Here is a 22,399-nt window from a genome sequence, read left to right on the forward strand (position 1 = left end):
GTTTTTAAAGGTAAACCGATATTATATTTAGAAGGGCACTTTATGTGATACTAAGCATACCTTCCCATATTCATAATGAGTGCACTGCCTAATTTAAAATTAGCTTGTTAGCTAGCTTGTTTTGTGGTAAACACTAACGTTAGCTAACATAGGCTACATAGTACAAAAGGGTTGGCTAACAATGCTGCTGTTTGTTTGCTGAAGTGGATGGGAACAAAACACAATATCTACTTGTGACAGTTGACTGTTTATCAATGAGCTAAATTTTGAAGTTATCAAATTTCTCATACTTACACTTTTTCTACAAGCATTTTTTCTTCTCTCTTCTCGCAATGCAGCAAAATGCCACAGTTGGCTACCAGTCATTCATTTAGAAACAGGCCTTTTCATAGACAATATTTTCAAGTGTGACAGTACTAGTACCATAGACTGTATAAAAATATTAGTAGTACACAAGTGTAATAAAAAATTTATGATGGCTGAATTTGATTAAGCTGCCTGAGTTTCAGGGTCCTATTGTGCATGCTGACTCACTGTCACACTGTCATGGCCTATTGGGGTACTTGAATATAATGGAGCCATCGTTAATGTTATTAGTAACACCTGTGCTTCTCTGCTATGACAAGTTAAATGTCTGCTGTGACAAAGGCCTATTTTTTTTTTGGTTTTACTGAACATATGTGTGCATGTCAATTATAATAATTACATTTGTGTCTTCACACATTTTAATGTCAATTTTGATTTTGTTGGCTACTGTAATATGGTAACCACATTAAGTAGCTCTGTTCTTTGTGAAGGCAAAGAACAGAGTACTTATTTCATTTCTTAGAAATCATGCACCTCTTGGGGTGAAAGTAAAGATATCAATTTTCAAGGCCTATTTAGACCGGTGTGCTGTACAGTGCCTATCATCAGACATTCTATTTGTAGAGCTTAAGCAAAGAGGAAGGTGCAGAGAGAGAGAAAAGTGTGTTTCGTGTGTGTACTTGAAAGTAGGGGTTAAGAGAGAAAAATGTGGAAAGAAAAAGATTGATAGTGGACTTGTAGAGGTCTGAGAGCACTCACATGGCTCTCATGTTGTTTTCAGGCAGCAGAGGGATCTCCAGAAGTTTGGTGTTGGATTGCATGACTTCATGGCTGGCGGTGGAGACGGTTTTGCCGGTGATGCGGTGGACCTGGTAGAAGGCATGTGGTCGCAGGAGGCGGTCGTCTGCGGTCCCTATGAACAGCTGCAGGGTGAGCGGCTCGCTTTCCATGTAGCCATAAAGCTGGTGGGAGAACAAAGGGACTCAGGTGAGAGCCAACATCAGGTTTTAAGACCCCCATCTCAGGCAACCCCTCATTTAGGAAATAGAGATTGCATGCACATCAGCTACTGTTAGTTAAAGGGGCCTTTAATGATAGCTCTTACATGGCACGGTCGCTGTGAAACAAGCCCCTTTTCTTTGTTTGTTTTTTGGTTGGGTTGGAGACTCTTTTTCAGTGGTCTTTGCTTTTCTTTTTTGATGCTAATTCTGCATTCCTTTAGGGGAGGGTGAAAAAAAGTTTTTTGATGTCTCTGAGTTTGTCTGGGGTAGTGATCTTTAGGGTACAGAGACACAGAGGCTGATGGAGAGGCTGGCTTCCCACTTCACTGTTCATTAAAATCGCACTGCTGCTATTAAAAAAAGTGCCTGCAGAGAGGCAAGGAGTCCACAGTGACTCAGTGCAAAGTGACCCTTACAGAGACAAAATAAGAAACCGGGGATACCATCTCAAATCTTCTTCATAGGAGGACGCTCACCTTAAGGCCATTGCTGAGTTTACAAAACTGATAATTGGGCTAATACTGATTTCGTGCATAAAGAGTTGTATGAAATCAAAATTTGGACATTGGCAAACTTTAAAATCATTAGCGTTAATAAAAGAAATCAAAATGTTGGCATACACGTGTTAAACAAATATATATACATAATGCATATTGTCCAAATTCTTATTTTTTAATCAGCATACATTACATGTGGAATAAATGTTTAGTTTCTCAAATTATTTATCTTCCAAAGGTAAATGTTACTTTCACATGACTGCAGATACAGCACAGTAAGCTTTTAAAAAGAACTTGTTACCACATTAGTCAGTTACTACATCAATTATATTATGCAAAAAGTGCTATCAGGTACACAGTACTTGTGAAAATCAGCAAATCTCACACCTAAATGTGTTAGAAAAGTTAATAATACCAAAAAACTCAATGGAGCTTGGCATGCAGACGAGATCCAGCCCACTTGCCTTTGGGCAGTTATGAACATGCATTATGATTTCCATTAAAGCTCAGAGACTGTGTCCCACTGTGATGAAAGAGACTCCTGTATCAGAACCACCACTTCAAACAAGTACCACTTCCTCTAGCAGGCCTCCATTAACTGCTACTGCTCAACTAATAAATCTTTTAAAAAAAGGGGAAGAAAAACTCCATAGCCATGCATAGTTTGAAAAGTACTGTTGACTTAGGGGTCAATGGCACTTCAAATATAAACTGTAACTGCCAATTTACATTCAGCATCCCTGGATCATCTTCTAACCGTGTCTAAAGTAACATAATTTGATGGTTTAACCAAGTGTGTAATGGCTCAAAAATATGAAAACACAGGCAGGGCTGAAAATTCCAAAGTGTGGTAAAGGACAACTGATACTTTGTGAGTGATTTCTGACCAGAATAATTTGCCAACCGAATGTGGATTTCTTGTGGAACCAGGTCTTATGCTACAGACCTCCCAAGATATGCTTGCTCTTTGCAGTCCAAAGTGCTCATATGCTCATATGTTGATGTGGGCTTAGAAATCTCTCCAAACTTTCAGAAGACCGTAGAATCCATCTGGTACATCGAAAACTGAGAGGTCTAACTTCTCGTCGAGTGGTGTTGGACCTCCGTGGATCCACCCAGGTGGCTACTTGACCACATGTGACATTTACTGCGAGGGATCACTTACTCAAGACCAAGGCTCACCAAGCCCTGGCCATCTGAAAAATCCCACAAATTGGTCAATTACTCCAGCACACACCAGCGCATCACTTCAGACAATTTTCTTTGAGCTCCATCCAAGTGAAAACAGTGGTACCGTCGAATGGAATAAAAGACCCCTGTTGTTTATCTAACAGACTGAGCCACATGACAAAATGCAGACCACATGTAACCTATGACATAATCTGATTAATGGGTTTATAATTACCTTTGTGAGGGCGGTCAGGGATAGGGGTGTGAGGAAGAGGAGGGCTGGTGGAGAACTGCATAGGTACGTCATTGGAAGTCTGTGGAAATTAGAGCTACGGTGTCACGGACACCTAATGTCTTTAGTTTGAGGACAAATTTCTCTGGATACTGTATTAAAAGTTGTCTGGGTTGATAATAAACATCAAAATTAAATTGCTTTGGTCTTCTCTTGATGAAATGTCATTGGATTTGGGACAAGGCAGTGGATGTGTTCTTGTTCTTCCCAGTCATACAATTTTCAGTATTAATTATGTTGAGTAAAAATAGGATATGACTAGTCACTGGAGTAGAGTATATATCCATATGTCTCAATAATCTAAACACCAGTGGTTATCTGGCTTTGTTCTTTGATTCAGATATCAAGGGAGTGTATAGGGAGTGGTAAAGCTAAGGCTGTCATTCATCTCCAGTTCCAAAAGTCCTATTTTTCTATTCAGCTCCACATAGTGTCTCTAGCAGCTGTCTTGACCTGTGAGCTAGTCACACATGCAAGTCATCAGTGAGTTAGGCCGAGGTCAGGAGCTTCTTGAAGTCTTGGCATCCCGAGGGACCACTTCATCTGTGTGGTGATCTCATCGGCAGACCCCGCTCTGCTTGTTATATTTTACTTATGGTGTCACCAGAGGTAATTATCCATAGCCGCACATGCTACCAGTTACTTGCGTAGTATTGACTCGTGAGAGCACTACGATGGAGCATGAGGTACAAATCTGAAACACCGGAGCGTTAAATTGCATGACGTTTCCTTATGATTTAATAAAACGCAGGCAGCCGCGCTACAAAGCCGTGTCGTCTGTCACTTTAGCCTCCGTAGACTTCTTTGGATTTCTTGGTGACCTCCAACGATTACCTCAGCTGCCACGTGGCTGTAGGGAGGCCCAGGAGAGGCAGGAGAAAGGGGATGGGGGGTGGTCTTTATCCCTTCACTCATCTTGTGGTAGCGCACAATGTCGGTGGCATCTTCACTCAAAGCTGTAGTGACCTCATGGAGGAGAGGAAGTGATTAATGAGGTCAGGTAGTCCTCTTGGTGACGCTGGTCTTCCCAGCAGCAAAGGAAGGCAGTCTAGTCCCCCCTGGGCGACCTCCCCCGATTCCTTTACCATATGTGCTCCCCTGACCCTCTCCCTACGGCCCCCCCCCCCCTTTAGCTCCTGCTAAACTCCTGTGACGCTCACTCAAATACACACCACAAGCAGAACCCAAAACTTACTTCTTCATTTTATTCTCAAAGGGAGAATAAGCTGGGGGGAAAAAAGCCGAGATAATGTCGTAAAGTTTAAGTGTGGGCCGACGACAGACGCTTCACACACACCTGTGACCTCAGCTTTGTATTTGTGTCTAATGCTGCATGTGAGGTTGGGGCTAATTTTGACCAGATGAGCTTTTCTAACTGTAACTGCAGCCTATCTGGCACACGTACTGTGTATTTATTTTGAGATAATCTAAACCAAGTTTGAATCAAGGCTTGATTTACAGCTGTTTCAGTATGCCAACTTCTGCCACTGTGTCAGCTAGATCCATTTACACCTCCCATTGTAAGCCACTGTTGGACGAGCCATTTCTGATAGCTGAGGCTCAACTAAAACATTGTGAATATGGCAGCTGATGCATTAATTGTGTAATTGTATGCAGCTGTATTGTCTGGGTCACTTGTGATGATGTGGAGGGGTGTCGAGCTAAAAAGGGAAAGGGGGTGCACCCCGTCCACTCTCTACTATTCATCTCCCAGTTGCCTCTCGGCCATAGCAGATATATCATCAGTATGAAAAGTTTCAGCTCTTGGGATACAGCCTCAATAGTTTTTTTTTGCTTCACTCAATGAAAATCATTTGTGATAAAATAATGATAGAGTGTGTTTTCTTCAACTGAGTTTTTTATTTTTTTTCATGCTGTATTTTATCCCCCAATTTCTTTAGTAACAGTGACATTTTCAATGCTGTTTGCACCTGGCTTTAATGGTTAAAAAAAAGAATTTGAACATGTAATGTTTAATAATGACTTGCTGGTAAATTAGATGTGTCTGGCCTGGCTCGAAACTGAGTGTGAATACACTCTACAGACCTGCAGTGGGCTGACTTCTATCCCTCTGCAGTGATTTCATCACTGCCTGGAGAAATGTCATGACTCGTAGAAGTCCACGTGGCGCAGAGATTTGGGGAGAGGAGAAAGCGACTGGAAGCAGCAGAGGAGGGGAGAGACTGAGGCAGGGGAGGAGAAATACACCAGCAGTTTCAGGCTTTTTCCCATTATCACGCTCCTCTCTCTGTCAAGTGCTGACAGTCACACAACCAGCCTTTGCTGTACCCAATTAAATGTACACTCATCCAAGTTGTCTCTCCTTCCAGACATTACTCCATCAAACCTCCTGCCCCGCTAATGTCTCCAGTGCCTCATATTGAATGCATACGGCAACATATGCAATCCTTTAATGTGTTGCCTTTCCAAAGCTCCAAATGCTGCTCGTTTTTTATAAGCAACCAAACAGCCATATCCTTCAAAGTTTGTGTTGAACTGAGTACTTCGGTGTCATGTCAGTGAGGGCAACGTTTCAAGTGCTAGCCAATGTCTAGACCACTGCGGGTCTACATTCCATATAAAAAGGATGACTTTGTTACCAGCACAGTCTGCCATAAAAAATATCATCCCTAACCTACAGAAAATTTGAGCAAGATGATGCAGCGATGACTGCTGTGCCCCCCAATAGCACAGCAATCCACCAGTGTCTTGCCTCATAAATCTGTGGGCTGTCTGGTTATCACCTCAGACCAGTAAAAACGATGCACATTTACTTCCATTTTTTCCACTTGTTATTAACTGGTAATTAGTGGTAGCCCAATACCAGTGTAAGGGAAGCCCGCAGATGGAGAACCACAATTTAAGAGTGGCATAAATACCCCTTAGGGCAACGAATAATAACCCTGACTAAGCTTGAAAAGCACTACAGGGTACACCAAGCTTTCTGAATATCAAACAAGAGGCGGCAGTAGATTTTAATGAGCAATTAGCAGCTACAGTACAGGGTCCAGTAGATCAGGGGTTTTCTTTGAGACATTAAGCAGCAAGCGAGCACCGGATCCAAGGTGAAACCGCACATGCGGAGGATCGAACACATGTTAGCCGAGGTCTTTCATGTCACTGTGGCGGAAACATACTGCAAATTTGATGTGTATTACATACGGTTACAGGGGAAGGGAGATGGGTATTAAGTCACGCACACGTTAATAGGGATGATGGCCACATCCTGCTGAAATTACACCATGTCTGTTGCTGCTTTAAACGTAATGAGAGAGCGAGTGAGAGAGTGTGTGTATGTGTGAGGGGGAAAGCCCTATAGGCCAGTCATTATCCTATACGAACTAGCCATATGCAGGACTGCGCTGCGTGCTATGCAATAGGGTTAATTCTCCACAGGTGTTGTTGTCTGATGTTACTAAGGGTCTGCCGGATGTCTGAGTGTTTCATAACTGAATGTGAACCTGAAAGCCTCTGCAACATCTTCAACTGGACCCACATTTTAGATCAGAGCCAGGTCACGTCCTTGGTCACTATATTCTCAATGGAAATAATTGAGCATAATTCCACTTTTTCCCAAATGTTGTCGTTTGGAAAAAGCCCATCAATCAATGTCGCGGAGGTATTCTGAGTGAAGGTACACACGGCTGTTGGTTTTTCCTGAGCATGGCTTCAAAAATCATCCTGTAGACATTTGGCATAGCTGTGGTGAGAGAGGGGAGTGTCTGGAACAGTGTGAGAGGAGCCGGTAGAGCACCCTAGATCCCCTTAATGGCGTTGTGGTCTGCTGCAGTAAATAAAGTGGAAAAGCAGCCGCAGGGGTCACAAAGTGGACCAATCGTAGGAGAGAAGGTTGAAAGGCTGCGGATGCGGAGGAGGGGAGGGATGGACGGAGTGCGAGTCCAGAATAAATGACTGAGATTTGGAACGGAAAGCGCAAGAGCTGGTGCGAGCAGCAGAGGGGTAATGAGACGAGGTAACCCATAATCATCGGTGTGTGGCTGGAGAGTAGACACTCCATTCTCCCCACCCACCCATTCGACAAGCTCTCCATCCTGTGTGGCTGATAGTGTTGGATGTGGTGTGGATGATCTGCAGCAGCACAGGATGATGTCAGACTTTATAGATGCTAAACTTTCTTGTGTATGTCAAGAAAAACACCTCTGCTTGTTATTGGATAACAAGGCAACAACAGTAAATGAGCAGCTGAGCATTTTGGTTTGATTATCTGTCAGTTGCTATCTCTCTGGGAGGGCACTGCAGGCTGTAGAAACAGTGTATCCCTTCATGTTTTTCATCGTGCTGTTTTTTCATCCAGTGTTGCTTTCCAACACACGTCACCATCACTCATAGCGTGTGTGTCTGATCATCCATGAGCTAAAAAAACATAAGAGCTGTGGATGACTGGGCTTCAACAGAGGGAGGCCTGCTGGTGTGGGTTTGGGAGATGGTTGAAGGATGAACAGTTCACAAGGAGTGACATCCTCAGGCCCCCCAGGGAGGGAAGGAGGCACCGGTGCGTGGAAAGGGGAGGTGGCGTCCGATGGGCGCTGGGATTCTGACTCCTATCCACCACCGCCCCCCTCACATCACTGCCATGCTTAGCGAACCTCGGGCCACCCAGGCCCTAATCAGCAGGATACAGAGCATCTCCAGGGGCAGCCAAGCCAAGCCCCAGCTGCCTGGTGACTCCCTCTGCCCCTTCTCTCTCTTTCTCTCTACTCACTCCAGTCTTAAGGACAAACACACATACACACACACACACACACACACACACAGACACTTCCTTAGCTGCTTCCTACACCCGTGCCCCTGTGTCATTATTGACTCATTCTCCTTGACTGCACCTCGCCCATCCAGTGCCTGCCACTCATTACCACAGGGCACTGGGGACTACAACATGCCCTATCCTCCAAGATTATAACAACACTATTTCGCACAATACTACAACAAAGACAACAAGAGTGATGTAGAGTAAGACAGTCATACGTATGACAGATTTTGTACTCCAAACTATGCAAAAACTCCCTGAAGATACAGTACATTCTCTTCTTCACCCTCTAGCATGTACACATGATTGCCTAATCGTCATAGATTTATCTTCCTGCCAACTGCCATGCTTCCAGTGGTTTCCACTGGTATGACACCCTCGAGATATCTGAATTGACTGCACACATAATATCAGAGGCATAAATCACTCCTTGCAAAAAAGTGAGAGTAAAATGTGAGCTATGTGAGTAGGGGGAGGATGTGCCAGTAAAGCAGTTGTCATCATACTTTCTCAATGACTACTACTTACCGATAATTGTTCGACATGCACAGCAAGACTTGAAAACATCCTCACAAAGTTGCCTTTGTAGTATGAGCTGAACAACCCAAGTCATCAATCTAAATCTGGACAACACTGTGTATGCAAAGACACACAGGAAGCTTACTCATGACTTTTTACTCTGGCCCCCAGAGTGAGTCAGAAAATGGCGTAAACTAAATCAAGACCAGTCTCACCTGCCACAGCTGTCCATGGCAGGCTGAGTCTGGTGAGCCTCATAGGGGGGGTGCGAGGGTGAAATGTTGATTCACCCACATGTTGATATACAAAACTTTGTAAAGAAGGAGGAATAATTACCTGTATTTACAGAGGAAACCTGAGGGTTGACAGGCCTGTTTATAACACCACGTTGGCCAACAGCTGTCAAGTACGTTTGACATTGAGCAGACCAGGATGTGCTGACAACATCTATTTACAAAACAGCTGTGGCGCTAACAGCGTCAAATGCTATAAGTGTTAGACGTTGTTCAGGCGACTAGACCACCAACCTTAACTTGTACTGGTCCAAAAACTTTTTTCTGCAGATTCAGTGTTTGCTTTGGCTGCTGTTTTGCATGATAAATAACCGTCTAAAATCTTTAAATCCTCTTTGTAAGAAAACTATCACCAACAAATACCCCTGTAAAATTATTAGGTCAAATACAGTTTAGTTTGAATTGATTGCTTTAAAGGCAAATTGACCCTCAACCTTAAGGACAAACACACACCGCTTGATCCCCACCTTGAGTAAACCAAGATGTCGGCACAGTGTGATGACAGTGTAGAAGAGAAAGGAGCTCTGTGCTGAGCTGCTGGTGAGACTGACGTGTGCTCTATTAGTGTTCGCCAAGTACAATAGTGAGAGGCGATGGTCCTGCTCTATACTAATTGAGTCAGTATGCACTGCTGCCGGTCAGAGCGACCTTTCGCAGCAGTAGATTGACTCCCGGCTTCAGAACATTAGTAACACAGCATACAAGCACAAGCAGAAGCATATAGACTGCGGTGTGTATAAACTACAGATCTGCTGCCAGAAGTTACAGGAAAATCTCTTGAGATTTTAAGATCTGATTAACTTGCTTGACAAGTTTAGAATTATCATGTTTATGAAACAGGGACTTTTATTTCAGTTGAAAATAGATAAATTGCGTTTTAAAATGGTTTTAAATTTTTCTGATGCACACCCTAATCAGATCAGATTTTGTTTTTGATATATTCGATATGAGTTAGATAAGATTTCTCAAGAATGAACAATCAGATTTCTTTTAGATATTTTATACATAGTTTGAAAAGCATCACATAGTTCAGAGTCACTAGGATTTTAGAATTTTCTTTGACAAAGATTAAAATGAAAAAAAAAGAAGAAAAAAAAAAAAGACAAATGCCAGAGAACATCAGAGTCTAGACTAATGAAAGAAATTTCATGGCTGCTCTGACTTTGCACTGTAACTACATGCTGTCATAAAGTCGGCAAGAGCCAAATGTCCAAGTCAGAGGCTTGTTGTTGGACAGAAAAAGTGCATTTATATGCTTGTTACCACTTGTGCTGTAATGACATCAAATTGTCATACAGTTAAACACACAAAGTTAACCTTGTCTCTTAAATAACAGATCTTTAAGACAGTGAGTCTTAAAGAAAAAAATGCTGTTTGAACACGGTGTTGACGGCATACCTGTACTATGGGGTGTCCTCCAGACGAGGCCTTCACTGCCCCTCGGCTGCCTTCAGTCTCATAGTGGGCCCTGTGGTGGGATTTTGGCTGCAACTCAATCTGTAGGCTGTACGGGCCGGAACAGGATGGAAGCTGCCAGTCGAGAGCTGGCAGAGACGGGCTGCAATAACATCACACATTTGTTGTTATTACTGAAAGTAACAATACATACAATTTCTGCTTTTACTCTATCCCTGATTGATATAATAGTGCATTATCCAATCCATGTGTCTAATCCCAAGATGTAGACTCTGTGCTAAACACCTGGTATCTGGTTATTCTTTCCTGAAAAACAGGAAGTGCTGTTTTTTACATTTCCACTTAGCTTGGAACAAAAACTATTCAGACACATGGAGAATGATTGTCTTTCTATGTTTTCTTTGTTTTTTGTAATTTTTTCTTTTTCTTTTTTCTTTGTTTCATCTGTTTTATTCTATTCTGAAAACTGAAGTTGCATTTGATTTGCCAAATTAGAAACTGTGAAGTTACATTTTTTTCCCAAGGTTTCATCACTGCCAAAGAAATATAAATCAAAACATCCTGAACTTGCTTTAAATAAACCTTAATTTAGGACACTTTAGTGTAATCCAACTGGCTTGATCCTTCTCCGTTTCATCATGGTCTATAATCTAATCAATTTAAGTCATTCGCTGACATGCGTAATTCCTTGGGCCCGCGTAATAATTAGTGGCCCTTTTTTATATGAAAAATAAATGAGACACGGATGTGCTCTGGTTAGAGTTTAGTGTGTTTCGTATTATGGTGTGACAGGTGGAAACAGACAATGTGAGTTAAGAAAGTGACATTGGGAGGAAAGACATTTCTAGGGCACAAAAACAAATCCCACACAAACTGGCAATCAGCCTTTCCTTTGATACAATTATTATCCACTCAAAACAGATAACTGTAAAATTATAAAGCACCAGTATTAAAGACAATAGAGTTATACAATGGAATGGGGTCAGAAGCACACCCTGCCTTGGAGCATGATATCTCTTTCTCAGAGCTACAGCTGGCCTCCCTTAACTTCATTGTTCTCGATATGGAGAGTCAGAGCTTCCCATGTGAACATGTGGAGATATCTAAACCAAAACAAACATGTGCAAGACAATATTTCTCTATGCCGGATGCCTGGTAAACGCAGAACCCCTGACCTGAAGGGTGGCTCAACTGAAACCAATCTCTGGCATCTTTGTGGAACTTGCGGGCTGTTTGTTGACCCAAAACGAACAGATTTCCCCCCACAGGGCTTTATCTGCCCAGTCAGTGCATGACATCACGTTAGCTACACAGAAAGAGATGGGCTGATGGCGCGACAGACCAGAGCAGTGAGCCGGCTGATTAACCCACAGACTGCTTCCCCTTCAGCCAGGCCTGTCACCATTACTTCCTGTTGCTCACTATCTTAATCAAACACTTGATTTCCGACAGGAAAGTGTGTTATTGACTTGGAAAAAAATGCCATGAGGGACACAACTGAAATTGAAAAAGCTTACCTTGCTCTAAAGTAAAAAAATCAATGATATAGTTGAGTGCATGTGTGTGGGTGCGTGCATGTGTGTGTGTGTCTTTGTGTGTTCATATGTTTGTGTGTGAGTTGCTATAGCAACAGTGGCACATTCATGCTGGGCAACTCCTCCCTGTAAAATATGATTTATGAAATAGTTTTGATCTTCAAAGAGAACTCTTTTGGAAGTGAAGAGCATGCAACTTTTGGATTTCTGCCTTTTGATATGGCCTTTGAAGATTAAAACCTAAAACAATCTTGTCCTTGCAATAAATAAACAACACTAAATGTGGAAATGAAAAGGCGGTAATGGTAAGGTTTTCCTTTGCACTGTCTGGAAAATGCAAAAGTAATCCTAAGGCAGAATGTTAAAAAAAACACCTATGTATGCTACATTGTCTTCTCAAGGCAACTTAGAGGAGAGTTGTTTTCACAGTTACTGGTTCAAGCATCTTTGAAGTCTCAGTGCTTCATCTCGCTGATTTGTGTATTTAACTTTTGTGCAGTACTACTGAGTTTAGCTTTTGACACAGAGGAAGCCAGAGCAGCTCCACCTACCTGAGGTAAGGCTTGGGTTTAGACCAGGAGTACGGATGCTGGGGCACATCCAGGAACCCTCCACAGTAGTTTTCCTTCTTGAGGGCTAGGCGGGAGGGATAGTCCTCATGGCAGAGCTCCTCCTCGACACACAGGTCCTCACCGCCGGGTTCCACCTTGAGGCTCATGGAGGGTGAATGGTCCACCATGGTCTTACGTGTCTTGATTGGGATTCCCTCTCCCATATCTACCACTCCGTCTGTGGTTAGAGCATTGATGGCGGCCACAATGGCAGAGTTGGTGTACTGGTTGGCATTGGCGAGCCAGTTCTCATCTGTGACGCTAACCCTGGGGGAGCCATGTGGGGATGGGGTGGGAGACTGGTTGGGTGAGCAGGATGTCTGACGGTAGGGGGCGCCATTGAAACTGTACTTTCTCTTCCCCATGCCGCCTCCGCCGCCGTTGCCTCCACCGCCCCCGCTGCAGGAGGGGGAATTTGGCCTGGAGCCACGAGGTTGAGCTGGCCAGCCTTCTTCGGCAACAGCTCCTATCTGAGGGGAGGTGGAGGGCGAATGGTGAGGGGAGGCTGCAGGGCCACTGGCATGTGGGCAGGACAAGAGTGAGGAAGAGCCTCGGGGAGAAACGCAGGGCGACTGCCAAGGGGAGTTCTGTGGGGAGTTGTCATAGTTGTAGAAGCTGGACTCGTAGGAGGACGCTTCAGAGTTACAGCTGCGTGAGGAAATGCTACTCGCAGGGCTGAGGCAGCTGGGATCACGGTAGCCGTCTTGATTGGGCAGCGTCAGCGTCACAATGGAGTTCACGCCTCGTTTGATGATGTGGTCCTCACTGTTGCTCTCTTCTACCTCATCTTCAGGATACTGGCTGTAGGCAGTGATCTCAATACGGGGGCTTTCCAAGGCTGGAGCCCCGTTGGGTCTCAGGCCGTGGGGCAGGTAATAGCCTGATGCTGCATGGTTGTCATTTTGGAGGCTGTAGCCTGTCTGGTGGCAAGAAGAAACTGAGATGATGGGACTGGATTGTAAGGTGTGGTACTGGGTGGCCAGACAAGGGTTTCCCATGCCCAGTGGAAGGGACAGGCTGACATTTGGTGTGTAGCTGTATGCATCTGAAAAAAAAGAAGCATATTTTAAAAATATAGAACCATAGTGTAGTGAACCAACTACATGCCGCAGTAAAATGCTCAGAGCCATTGTGTTATGACAGAAATTAACTCTGATTACATTTGAGAACAATACCCCTACACAAATCTTACCAATATGTCTTTCAGCGACAGACTGCCTCTTTTCTTTATAAACATCTGGAGAAGCTTAGCAATCATCTCAAAGCAGTTACTGTATGTGGTTGCTGTGTAGTCGTAAGTTGCACAGCCACTCTGTTTGTTTGATCAGTTCATCTGAGGCTCTATTTGGCGCTCCTTGCTGTCATGTGTACTCTACAGGAATTCCTCCAGCAGCGCTGATGGATGCTTTATTTGATTGATTGCATCACTCACTGAGTGAATTATGCCCTCCCCTGTGGAAAACTGACAGCACTCTCGCATCGCTCTGAGCTTGTGATTAAGTCAAAGAGAGTTCACTGCAGCGTTACACACAGATGCACTGAGGTAAAGTACACACACAAACACAAGCAAGCACACGAGGAAATCACAGACAGACAAGTGCAACGGCATACAAACAAAGCACATATAGCCTTGCAGGTATGCCTCTCCAGTTGAGCCTTGTGGCAGCTGGCTGCAGTGTCAACAGTTGTAAACTCATATCTGTCTTTTATTGATAATGTCATTGAGGGTAAAAGTGGTCACAGAATGAATACCATTCAGCCTGAAACCCAGTGAAGGGCATTCCCCTTGATGCTGTGCACTATATTTGTTCACCACAATGCTCTGCATCACATGAAATGATGAATCTGTCACACACCGCATTATGTGTGGGTAGGGTGTCTAAAATTAGTTTATGAGAGTCTATTTTCAGAGGTGATTATGCGATGTGCATCAGACAAGTTCAATATACCACAAGTTCAATGTAGCCAAGTGTGCTTTTCATAGGTAGCCAGTCACATGGCATAATATATGAGCTATGCAGACTGGAATCTGAAAACGTTTTGTTCTCCTTCATCAAAGAGATTTACTCTTCCTTTTAAACATTATGAAACAAACACATAAAATATTCAGATTTTTAAAAATCTGTTGTTTGGCTAGCAGAATGCTAAATGTCAGACTGTCTTACAGCCTTTTTTTTTTTTACACAGAAACATACTCTGAAGTTATTTTCATCATGATCACATAATACTGCAGTGTCCTCATACTGTGCATTACACAGTACATACATTATAGAAAAGAAAGTCTGCCCTTCAGTACCCACCTCTTTCAGGATGCTGATGGATATCTTGGCTGTACTCAAACATATAGCTGAAATCAAACTCTTGTTCTTCATGCTGGGAACTCATCTCCGTCTTTGTGATTGTACAGCAAGTTTCAGCATAAAGTATGCCTTCAACTCCCTCTCCTCTGATGCTTTTCTCTCTCTGGCTTACCCTCTTCTAGTGCTGAACAGATGATAATCTCCTGCCCACTCCACCCTGTGTGACACACCTCCTTACTTCAGGCCTGACTGATTTTGCTTAGAGATGCAGTTGTCTTTTTGGTTTTTTTTTTTGGTTTTTTTTCTTTCCCTTTATCAGTGAACTACACTGCAACATATTTCACTTTGTCTAACACCCACTCAAACACACTGGGGCTTTCACTCTTGCTGTACTGTATGATCTTGAAACTTGGCTTTTCCGGGTCACACGCATCTGCTGAACTAACAAAATTATACCAGATCATAATTTGTGGGGTGATTCAAATGAACAAAAAAAAATAAAATGACTCATTCTTGCAGTCAAGGCAAAGCTTTGACAATTGTTTGCAGTGCATTCAAAATGCGGTGTAAGCAGAGTTAATTTGAAAACACTGACTATCACACAGATTATAGCGTGCTCTTTTCTGTCCTCCACAATTTTTCTCAATTATGCTATCAGGATCAAAACACTCTCTCCCCACAACCAAACCAGCGTGACTAAAGAATGGATGGGTTTATCCACAAGGATTGTGGTCTAGGCTGTGCTCAGACTGACGGGACCTCAGGGAGAGATAGGTGGTCGCCCACAGAAGTCATCTGCAGCCTCTGGAACTAAGAACCCTGGGGCCACTTACTGCACATGGCTGACTATGGGTTATGGCAAAACACCAATAGTGTGTGTGCGTTTATCTGTGTGTGTCTGAGTTTATGTATTTGTGTGATAATAAACTAGCCTTTGGCATACTGCTGAGGCTGTGTGTGGTTAAGCACGTCTCCTTGTCAAGCAAGCTACCCGGCATCCCTAAACACACACATCACAGCTCTCTCACTCACACACATACACACACACACACAAACTTCTGTTACCAATTATAAGACTTAGGACTGAGGGACTGAAATGAATAATAATACAACCCACACCCGTCCGTCTGAAACCTCAAAGACAAAATGAAATTCCCAAAATCCACAAAAAGGCAGTGACATCAGCACTGGAAGACTCTGTGAATTAAGACATGACAGACTATCAATGACTTCTGATGGACCAAATCAAATTTTGCTACCACTACTGCTGAATCAGAGAGGCAAAAAAAAGAGAGAGTTTTCTTTGAATTGTAAATGCAGGCTGCATCATCCATGCTGAAGTGTCTTTCAGCAATGCACAAAAAGCATAGCAACTCCTAAAGGCTGGTCTTTAGATGACCCCTGACCTCTGACCTCCCTCAGCATTGAGAGGATAAAAAAATGATTTCTTATATCAGAAAAAAGCATTTGAAGTCAATGTGAATCTCTTATAAGGTGAATGCAGGAAACAGCAACAGTCAAACCTCCTCAACATTGAAATTCATTGCACAAGCTGATGTGAAGCACCTGCAAAGACAGCTGGAGACACCTAATGGTGTGGATGTAAAATGAGTGCATGCCACTCACCACACTACAATAAGTGCTAATTTGATCCTCATGCAGTGCAAATACCAAGCCAAAATGTATCCAGCGTTTATTTGGTGACATCTTTAGACAAAAAAAATGTCACATCAAAGCATAATTAAAAATGTTTCATTCAAAACAATAGTTTTAACTTGTAATCATTCTTTACAGATATTTACAGGTGAATTTATTTATTCATTCATCTTTAATAATGTCAGTTTATATTGCAGGAAATCACAAAAACTGCTCTTTTTCACAGTCAACTCACTGAACGCTTAACATCATCCGTGACAATTTGCGTTAACTGCAACACTTGATATCAAAACATTTTAAAATCAAGAGTGCAGCAGAGAGAGCAAATCCATATATGATATATATATATATGATACTTGAGGCAGTGTATTTTACCTTCTTCTGCAGACTTCATTTCGGCGGCGAGAGAGGTGAGAAACTGGAGTGCCCGCTCCTTACCGGCTGCTGCTCCAAAGCTGAACTTGGAATTGACGCTCAAACAGAAGGTATCCTGCATTCAACAAGCGATGCGCAACTTTCTCCGGCTGTAAAGCTGTAATAAGCAACGTCGATGACAAAATTGCAAAAGCTAGTTCACTTCATACACCACCAAATGAAAACATAATTCGCAGTGAAGTTGAACCAAACCGATGCGCACCAAGTGAAACGGGGAGAAATGCTGTACTAGTGGATCTGGAGAGCGGCGCAGGTAGCGCTGCTAAGGGGACCGTGGCTGAGGTGAGTTTAGCCTTCTTCAGCCCACTGAAGGTTTTCTAGAGTCTCCCCAGGTCGATGACGCAGCGCGGTTTGTCAGAGGGGCCGGCTCCGGTGCTTTTAAAGCTGGAAAACACCCTCCGTCCTCCGTCAGTGCGCCGCCCATCCAGGGATGACGCGGCCGGCTCCTGCAACCTCCTGAACCGCGGTATGATGTCTTCCACCCTGGGATCCCACCGGAGGAGGTGGGAGGTGTGTTTGTGTGTGTGTGTGTGTGTGTGTGTGTGTGTGTGTGTGTGTTTGTGTTTGTGTGTGTGTGTGTTTGTGTGTGCGTGTGCGCCGTGCGTGTGCGTGTGTGCGTGTGTGTGTGTATATGTGTGTATGCCAAACATCCCCAAGAAGTTATTCACTAAAATAATGTATTCATTATATCTTTGCATTCAGTTAATTGAAATAATTGCCAAAGGGGTAAAAGTGAATTAATTAACACTTTTGGACAAGTTGGTGTGATCCATTGGTATGATGATTTGTGGCTTAAATGTTTGTATGATGAACTTATATTTTTGAGATAAACAATCTCAGCACAATTAAAGTCCATTTAGTAGCTGTTCTGGAGCTTTTGATCTTATCACACAATCATCCTCAGCAAAAGTTCTCCTAGTTGTCATGGAATTGTAGATGTTAAAATTGCCATTTTTTCGTAGCATTCAGAATCAGAAAAAGTTGATTTAGCTGTATGATGAGATTGTTTTTTGAGAAAACAATATCAGCGCAAGCTCAATTTAGTAGATTTTGTGCAGCTTTTGATTGTATGACATGGACTTCCTCAGTAGATGGAGTTTGCACAGTTGTCATGGAGTGTCGATGTCCCAATTTCCATTTTTCTTCAACAACTGTTTGTCCATTTTAGCTAAAAAGTTGAGAGTTTAAATTCTGTAACAGATATTATATATTTACATCTTATTTTGACTTTGTTTCTCACTAGATGGTCCTCATTACCAATAGACTGGATAAATAATTCCACTAGCATCTTTGTTAGTTTGCCACGCATATAGAATTGCCATAATTCAGGTGTACTATATAAAATGAGGATACACACAATATCTTTTCCCCATGTTTTTAAGTAGCTGCCCTGACCTCTGACTTTCCTCTGGAGCAGGGAGCTATGGTGTCTCATACAAGATCAACAAAGTATCATATTGCAGTACATCTACTGATATGACTATAATGTTAATGTTGGCATTGCGTTATTATATGATCATTAACATAATTCAAACATTCAGCCTATCCCCATGATTGAAATCAAAACTCTAACGCTATCAAATTTCACTTCCAAATGTGTTTTCCTCATGTTTGAGGGAAATACGGTTTCACAGCTTCGCCCAAAATAACTATCCTGAACCACTGACAGCACAAACACACCATGTTCCTCATCTCTGCTTTCCACTACTTTGTATCAAGTCAGTCCCCAATGAATATGTGGGCACAATGCCTTGTGCTTTGCCTATGTTTGAGGAAAATACTGAGGTTCACGTCTGGCTTATTTCTTTAATTGCACTCCTATTACCATTTATCAAAGTAATAGTTCCCATTACATGACTTCGTTGTTATATATTGGGGTCATAAACTAACACAGAGAGGTAAAAAAAAAAACACATAGAGGTGTTGTTACTCACAAAATATGGTTAGATATGCCTGACACTTGTTATAGAATTTCGATATGCATAAACATATTGCATAAATGCCACTCATCCTTGGCTGCCACTGCAGTGATTACCTAATTGGTACACAAAAGCAGCTGGCTGAATAATGGACACTGCAAGCTTACATTGATAAATTAGGTTTTCATTTATAATGATATGTGTCATAATGATACTTGATAGGGCTTTTAAACAAAGTCTGGTGAGTGGTACTACTGAATGCATATGTTGCGGCACGTGCAAAGTACTGAAAATGCAGTCTCCATTTTGTGGCTTACAAAAATAATGTGAAAATGATCATGACCAGTAAAATACTCCTTATAACAAGAAGAGCAGGCATATCACTGAGTAGTGGTAGCTGCCATGAGTGCAATTAACAATAGCTTAGACAAGCTACAATGTAATTCCTTTTGAATGAAGGCCAGATTTCAAGAAAAAAATGACTCCCGTGAGTCTGAAATGTAGCTGGCAAGCTCGAGGATGATCACACATAATCAGAAGCAGACTCCCTTTTGGGGGCAGGCAGGCAGGCTGTGGGGCAAGCGTAAGCAGACGGCACGGGGGGAAAGTAATAGTACTCTGTGTTTTCTTTGCCTACAGTAGCTCTCTGGCGTCAGCTGTGGCTTGGCTGATGTGCACGTGTGAGCTCAAAGATGAAAAAGCAGCATCACATACTTTAGGAGATGAATTATGATACAAACCCGCGGTAGGAAAAAAGTAGCTGCACAACTGATTGGCACTGTCAGCGGGATGGACCTACACTAGTTGTTGAACAACTTTAAAACCCTGTGGTGTGGCATGGTTCAATGGCAGTCTGAAGGCTTATCTTGATGGATTCTGTGCTACCGAGTAAAGTACCATTAGCGACAGTGTCTGTCAACAATAGTCAGACCATCTTTACAGCAACAGACAGTATAGCCATCAGGTCATTATGCAGTCTATACTTGATTAAGAAAAGGTCTGCCTAATCTCAAAACCAGATGGTGTAATGCTTCTCATAATGTATGTAAAGTAATTATACTTGAAAGGGTACCCCACTGATTTAACATTGCATTCCTCTAACAGTGTCGGGATCACAATGGACAGTTTACAAAAGGATCAAAATTGATGCAGCAGAACTGGAGATATTATCCTTTTTAAACCATGCATTCTTCTTCCTTGTCAAGTGACATCACTTGAGGCAATTTATCAGACACTGGTGCCACAGAGGGCACCGGTTCATTCTTTGTTCAAAAGGAGCTTGTCTAAGCGAGACCAGAAAATAGACGTTGACGTGAGAAACCAGTGGAGTTCTCCTTTAAGACAGTTTACCTTTTTTCATGATCATTTCAAAAGTCTGGCTGTGTGTTTCTTGCTGTAGCAGTGCGACTCAGGTTCAAGCTCAAATTCTCACTAAAGTGTAACCGTATATGAGGTAAGATTTTTGTGTAAAAGAACATCCATACTGAGACTGTGTTGACTTGCCAATATAAACCCTATAGTGTTGGACACTGCACTCGCAGGAAAGGCCAAATCATAACTTAATAGAGGTTCAAATCCAGAGAATGTCCAAAATAGCAGAGAATTTAAAAACTGAACTTTCATTGTCACAAAGTCACCACTTATGGTTCAAGCTGCTACATAAGTATGCCATGTGTAATTTACTGAGACTCATTTATGGGATTTCTGAATATTTAAGTACTTTGAAAAGTTGTCTCAGTTGCATTTTGAGCCACCACTTTAGGAAGTTGTCTAGTGCAGCTTTAATTGAAGCCATATAACATTCATTCTACTATTTATAATCCTATTCATCCTTTAGTGTATGTCATTAACTTTGACAGCACTGTTTAAGTTTGTCTTTCTGACTTGGTTTTGTATTGTGATAACCTTCAGAACATCATCTTAAGCTCCGCACAGGTTGCATGTAGAGTCTGGAATAATTTGCTTTCACTTAACATCTTCTCTGAAAATGTTAGATTATAATTTATAGCGCTACTACATCTGGCCTTGTGACATCGCACGTACTGAGCAGCCACAACATGTCTGCGGAGAGCATTAGAGACATTCTATGTCTTGCGCTCAGATTTATGAGCCTGCTCCTTGCTCGTGTGTTTCGCAGAAAATGATCATTGCTCGTGTCTTGTAAACAGACACATGCTGCTTTTGCATTTACAAGGATTGAGTTGTTGCTGCTTGTGTTTGTGTTTGTTTCTCTCTTCTTCCTTATTTAGTCATTCCATCATGGGAGGATTTGTGAATACAAATACACACACACACACACACACACACACACACACACACACATACAAACACACACACATGCACACACACACACACTGTCTGTCCAGTCCAGTGTTCAGCACAGCACTCGCTACAGGAACCAGGAGTTTTTCTTCACTTGGTACGTTGCCTCCATGTGGTGCATCACTGTCAAGGGACTGGAAATCTTTGCCAGTGGTGCTGATGATATAATAAATGACAAGAGTGGGTTTTGCAGTACGAGTGCTGTAGTTAATGCCAGCCTCTATAATGTTTACTACCTGTGGTTTGGCCCAGGAGTCAGGCTACGTCTTGGCATGGTCAGGAACAGTTTCTTAGAACTCTCCATAAAAGATTTACACGTAAAAAACGGACCAAAACTTGACAGGTATAAATAATCACATCCACGGCCTTCCAAGCGGCGGGCTTAGTCTTGTCATATTTGTTTGTCTAGACATCAGGAATTCTACCAGTAGGAAAAAAAAAGAGCTTGAGGCAGATATTAATATGGACAGGGACCCTAACAAGGCATGTAAACCAAGAGAAGTGTAACTAACTCTGGGTGAATCCCTGCAATACATAAAATTCAAGGCTGCAAACCCAAGCTCTTCCCTCAAAGCTATACAGTTAATTCCTCTCCTTTTACAACATATAATTCATGTTTGACATATCCGGGGAAATGTGCACACTGGCATCTTGAGTTCCCTACACTATTATTATCTATTTTCTAAGTTTTTCTATGAGCCATAACTTGAATCAGGCAGCTTTTAATAGCTGTAAACACTCATTTGTGTGCACCCTGTTGATACAAGTTCACTACTCAGCCATACAACGTGTTTAACCCTGCAACATCAGTGGCAACTACTGCAGCCACAGACGTGATTACTAATCATCTCTTTTGATTTACGACTGGTGACGGTGTTAAATGAAGAAGTCTGCGGTTAATGAAGGCAAGTTGTGAATGGCTGCGGTCAGTTCCAGCCTCTGGCATAACTATAGCACACACGCACAACCAGTTGTACACACTTCCCTATACTTCTCCTTTTCCTTTGTTAGTATTTAGACGCATTGGATGTGCATACTTCAGTGCTCACAATGGAGAACTGCTTGGAGCTATCTTAGGCATGTCTGGACACTGCTGTATGTTTAGCTACTGGCTTTTTTCAGAGATTCCTCTTATGAACAGGAAGTAACATACGTGTCTGGCTTGTAAACCAAAGGAGCAGGGCTGTCATTGTCACACGGTCATTGACTAAGGTTGTGTCGCCGTAGAAAATAGGGAAGAGACAGGCTGTCGCAGTTGTTTACATGATATTCTTCAGAAAGAACTCCTGATGAATATGTCTCTGAGGTCTAGTCCCATTGTTGCAGGTTTAGTATAAGTTAGATTAATAGAAAACACTT

At 42.5% G+C, this 22,399-nt stretch overlaps 1 protein-coding gene across 3 annotated transcripts in view; it reads right to left on the minus strand.

Annotated features, from left to right (window-relative positions):
• Nucleotides 1–17,338, minus strand: part of LOC122987849 (nuclear factor of activated T-cells, cytoplasmic 1-like) — a 60,102-nt gene extending 42,764 nt beyond the window's left edge. Inside the window, exons 1-5 of one of the 3 annotated variants that reach the window (XM_044359882.1) lie at nucleotides 17,002–17,337; nucleotides 16,740–16,896; nucleotides 12,349–13,453; nucleotides 10,245–10,404; nucleotides 1,066–1,268 (exon numbers count right to left, since the gene is read on the minus strand). In XM_044359882.1, the coding sequence (XP_044215817.1) occupies nucleotides 1,066–1,268; nucleotides 10,245–10,404; nucleotides 12,349–13,453; nucleotides 16,740–16,860 (1,589 nt within the window). In that variant the 5' untranslated portion in view covers nucleotides 16,861–16,896; nucleotides 17,002–17,337. Of the gene's footprint in view, nucleotides 1–1,065; nucleotides 1,269–10,244; nucleotides 10,405–12,348; nucleotides 13,454–16,739 lie in introns of all 3 variants that reach the window. The other 2 variants (XM_044359883.1, XM_044359881.1) reach the window with 2 other exon arrangements.
• Nucleotides 17,339–22,399: the final 5,061 nt, after the last annotated feature.

This window comes from Thunnus albacares, chromosome 8 (assembly GCF_914725855.1).
Source record: "Thunnus albacares chromosome 8, fThuAlb1.1, whole genome shotgun sequence".
Lineage (NCBI taxonomy): Eukaryota > Metazoa > Chordata > Actinopteri > Scombriformes > Scombridae > Thunnus > Thunnus albacares.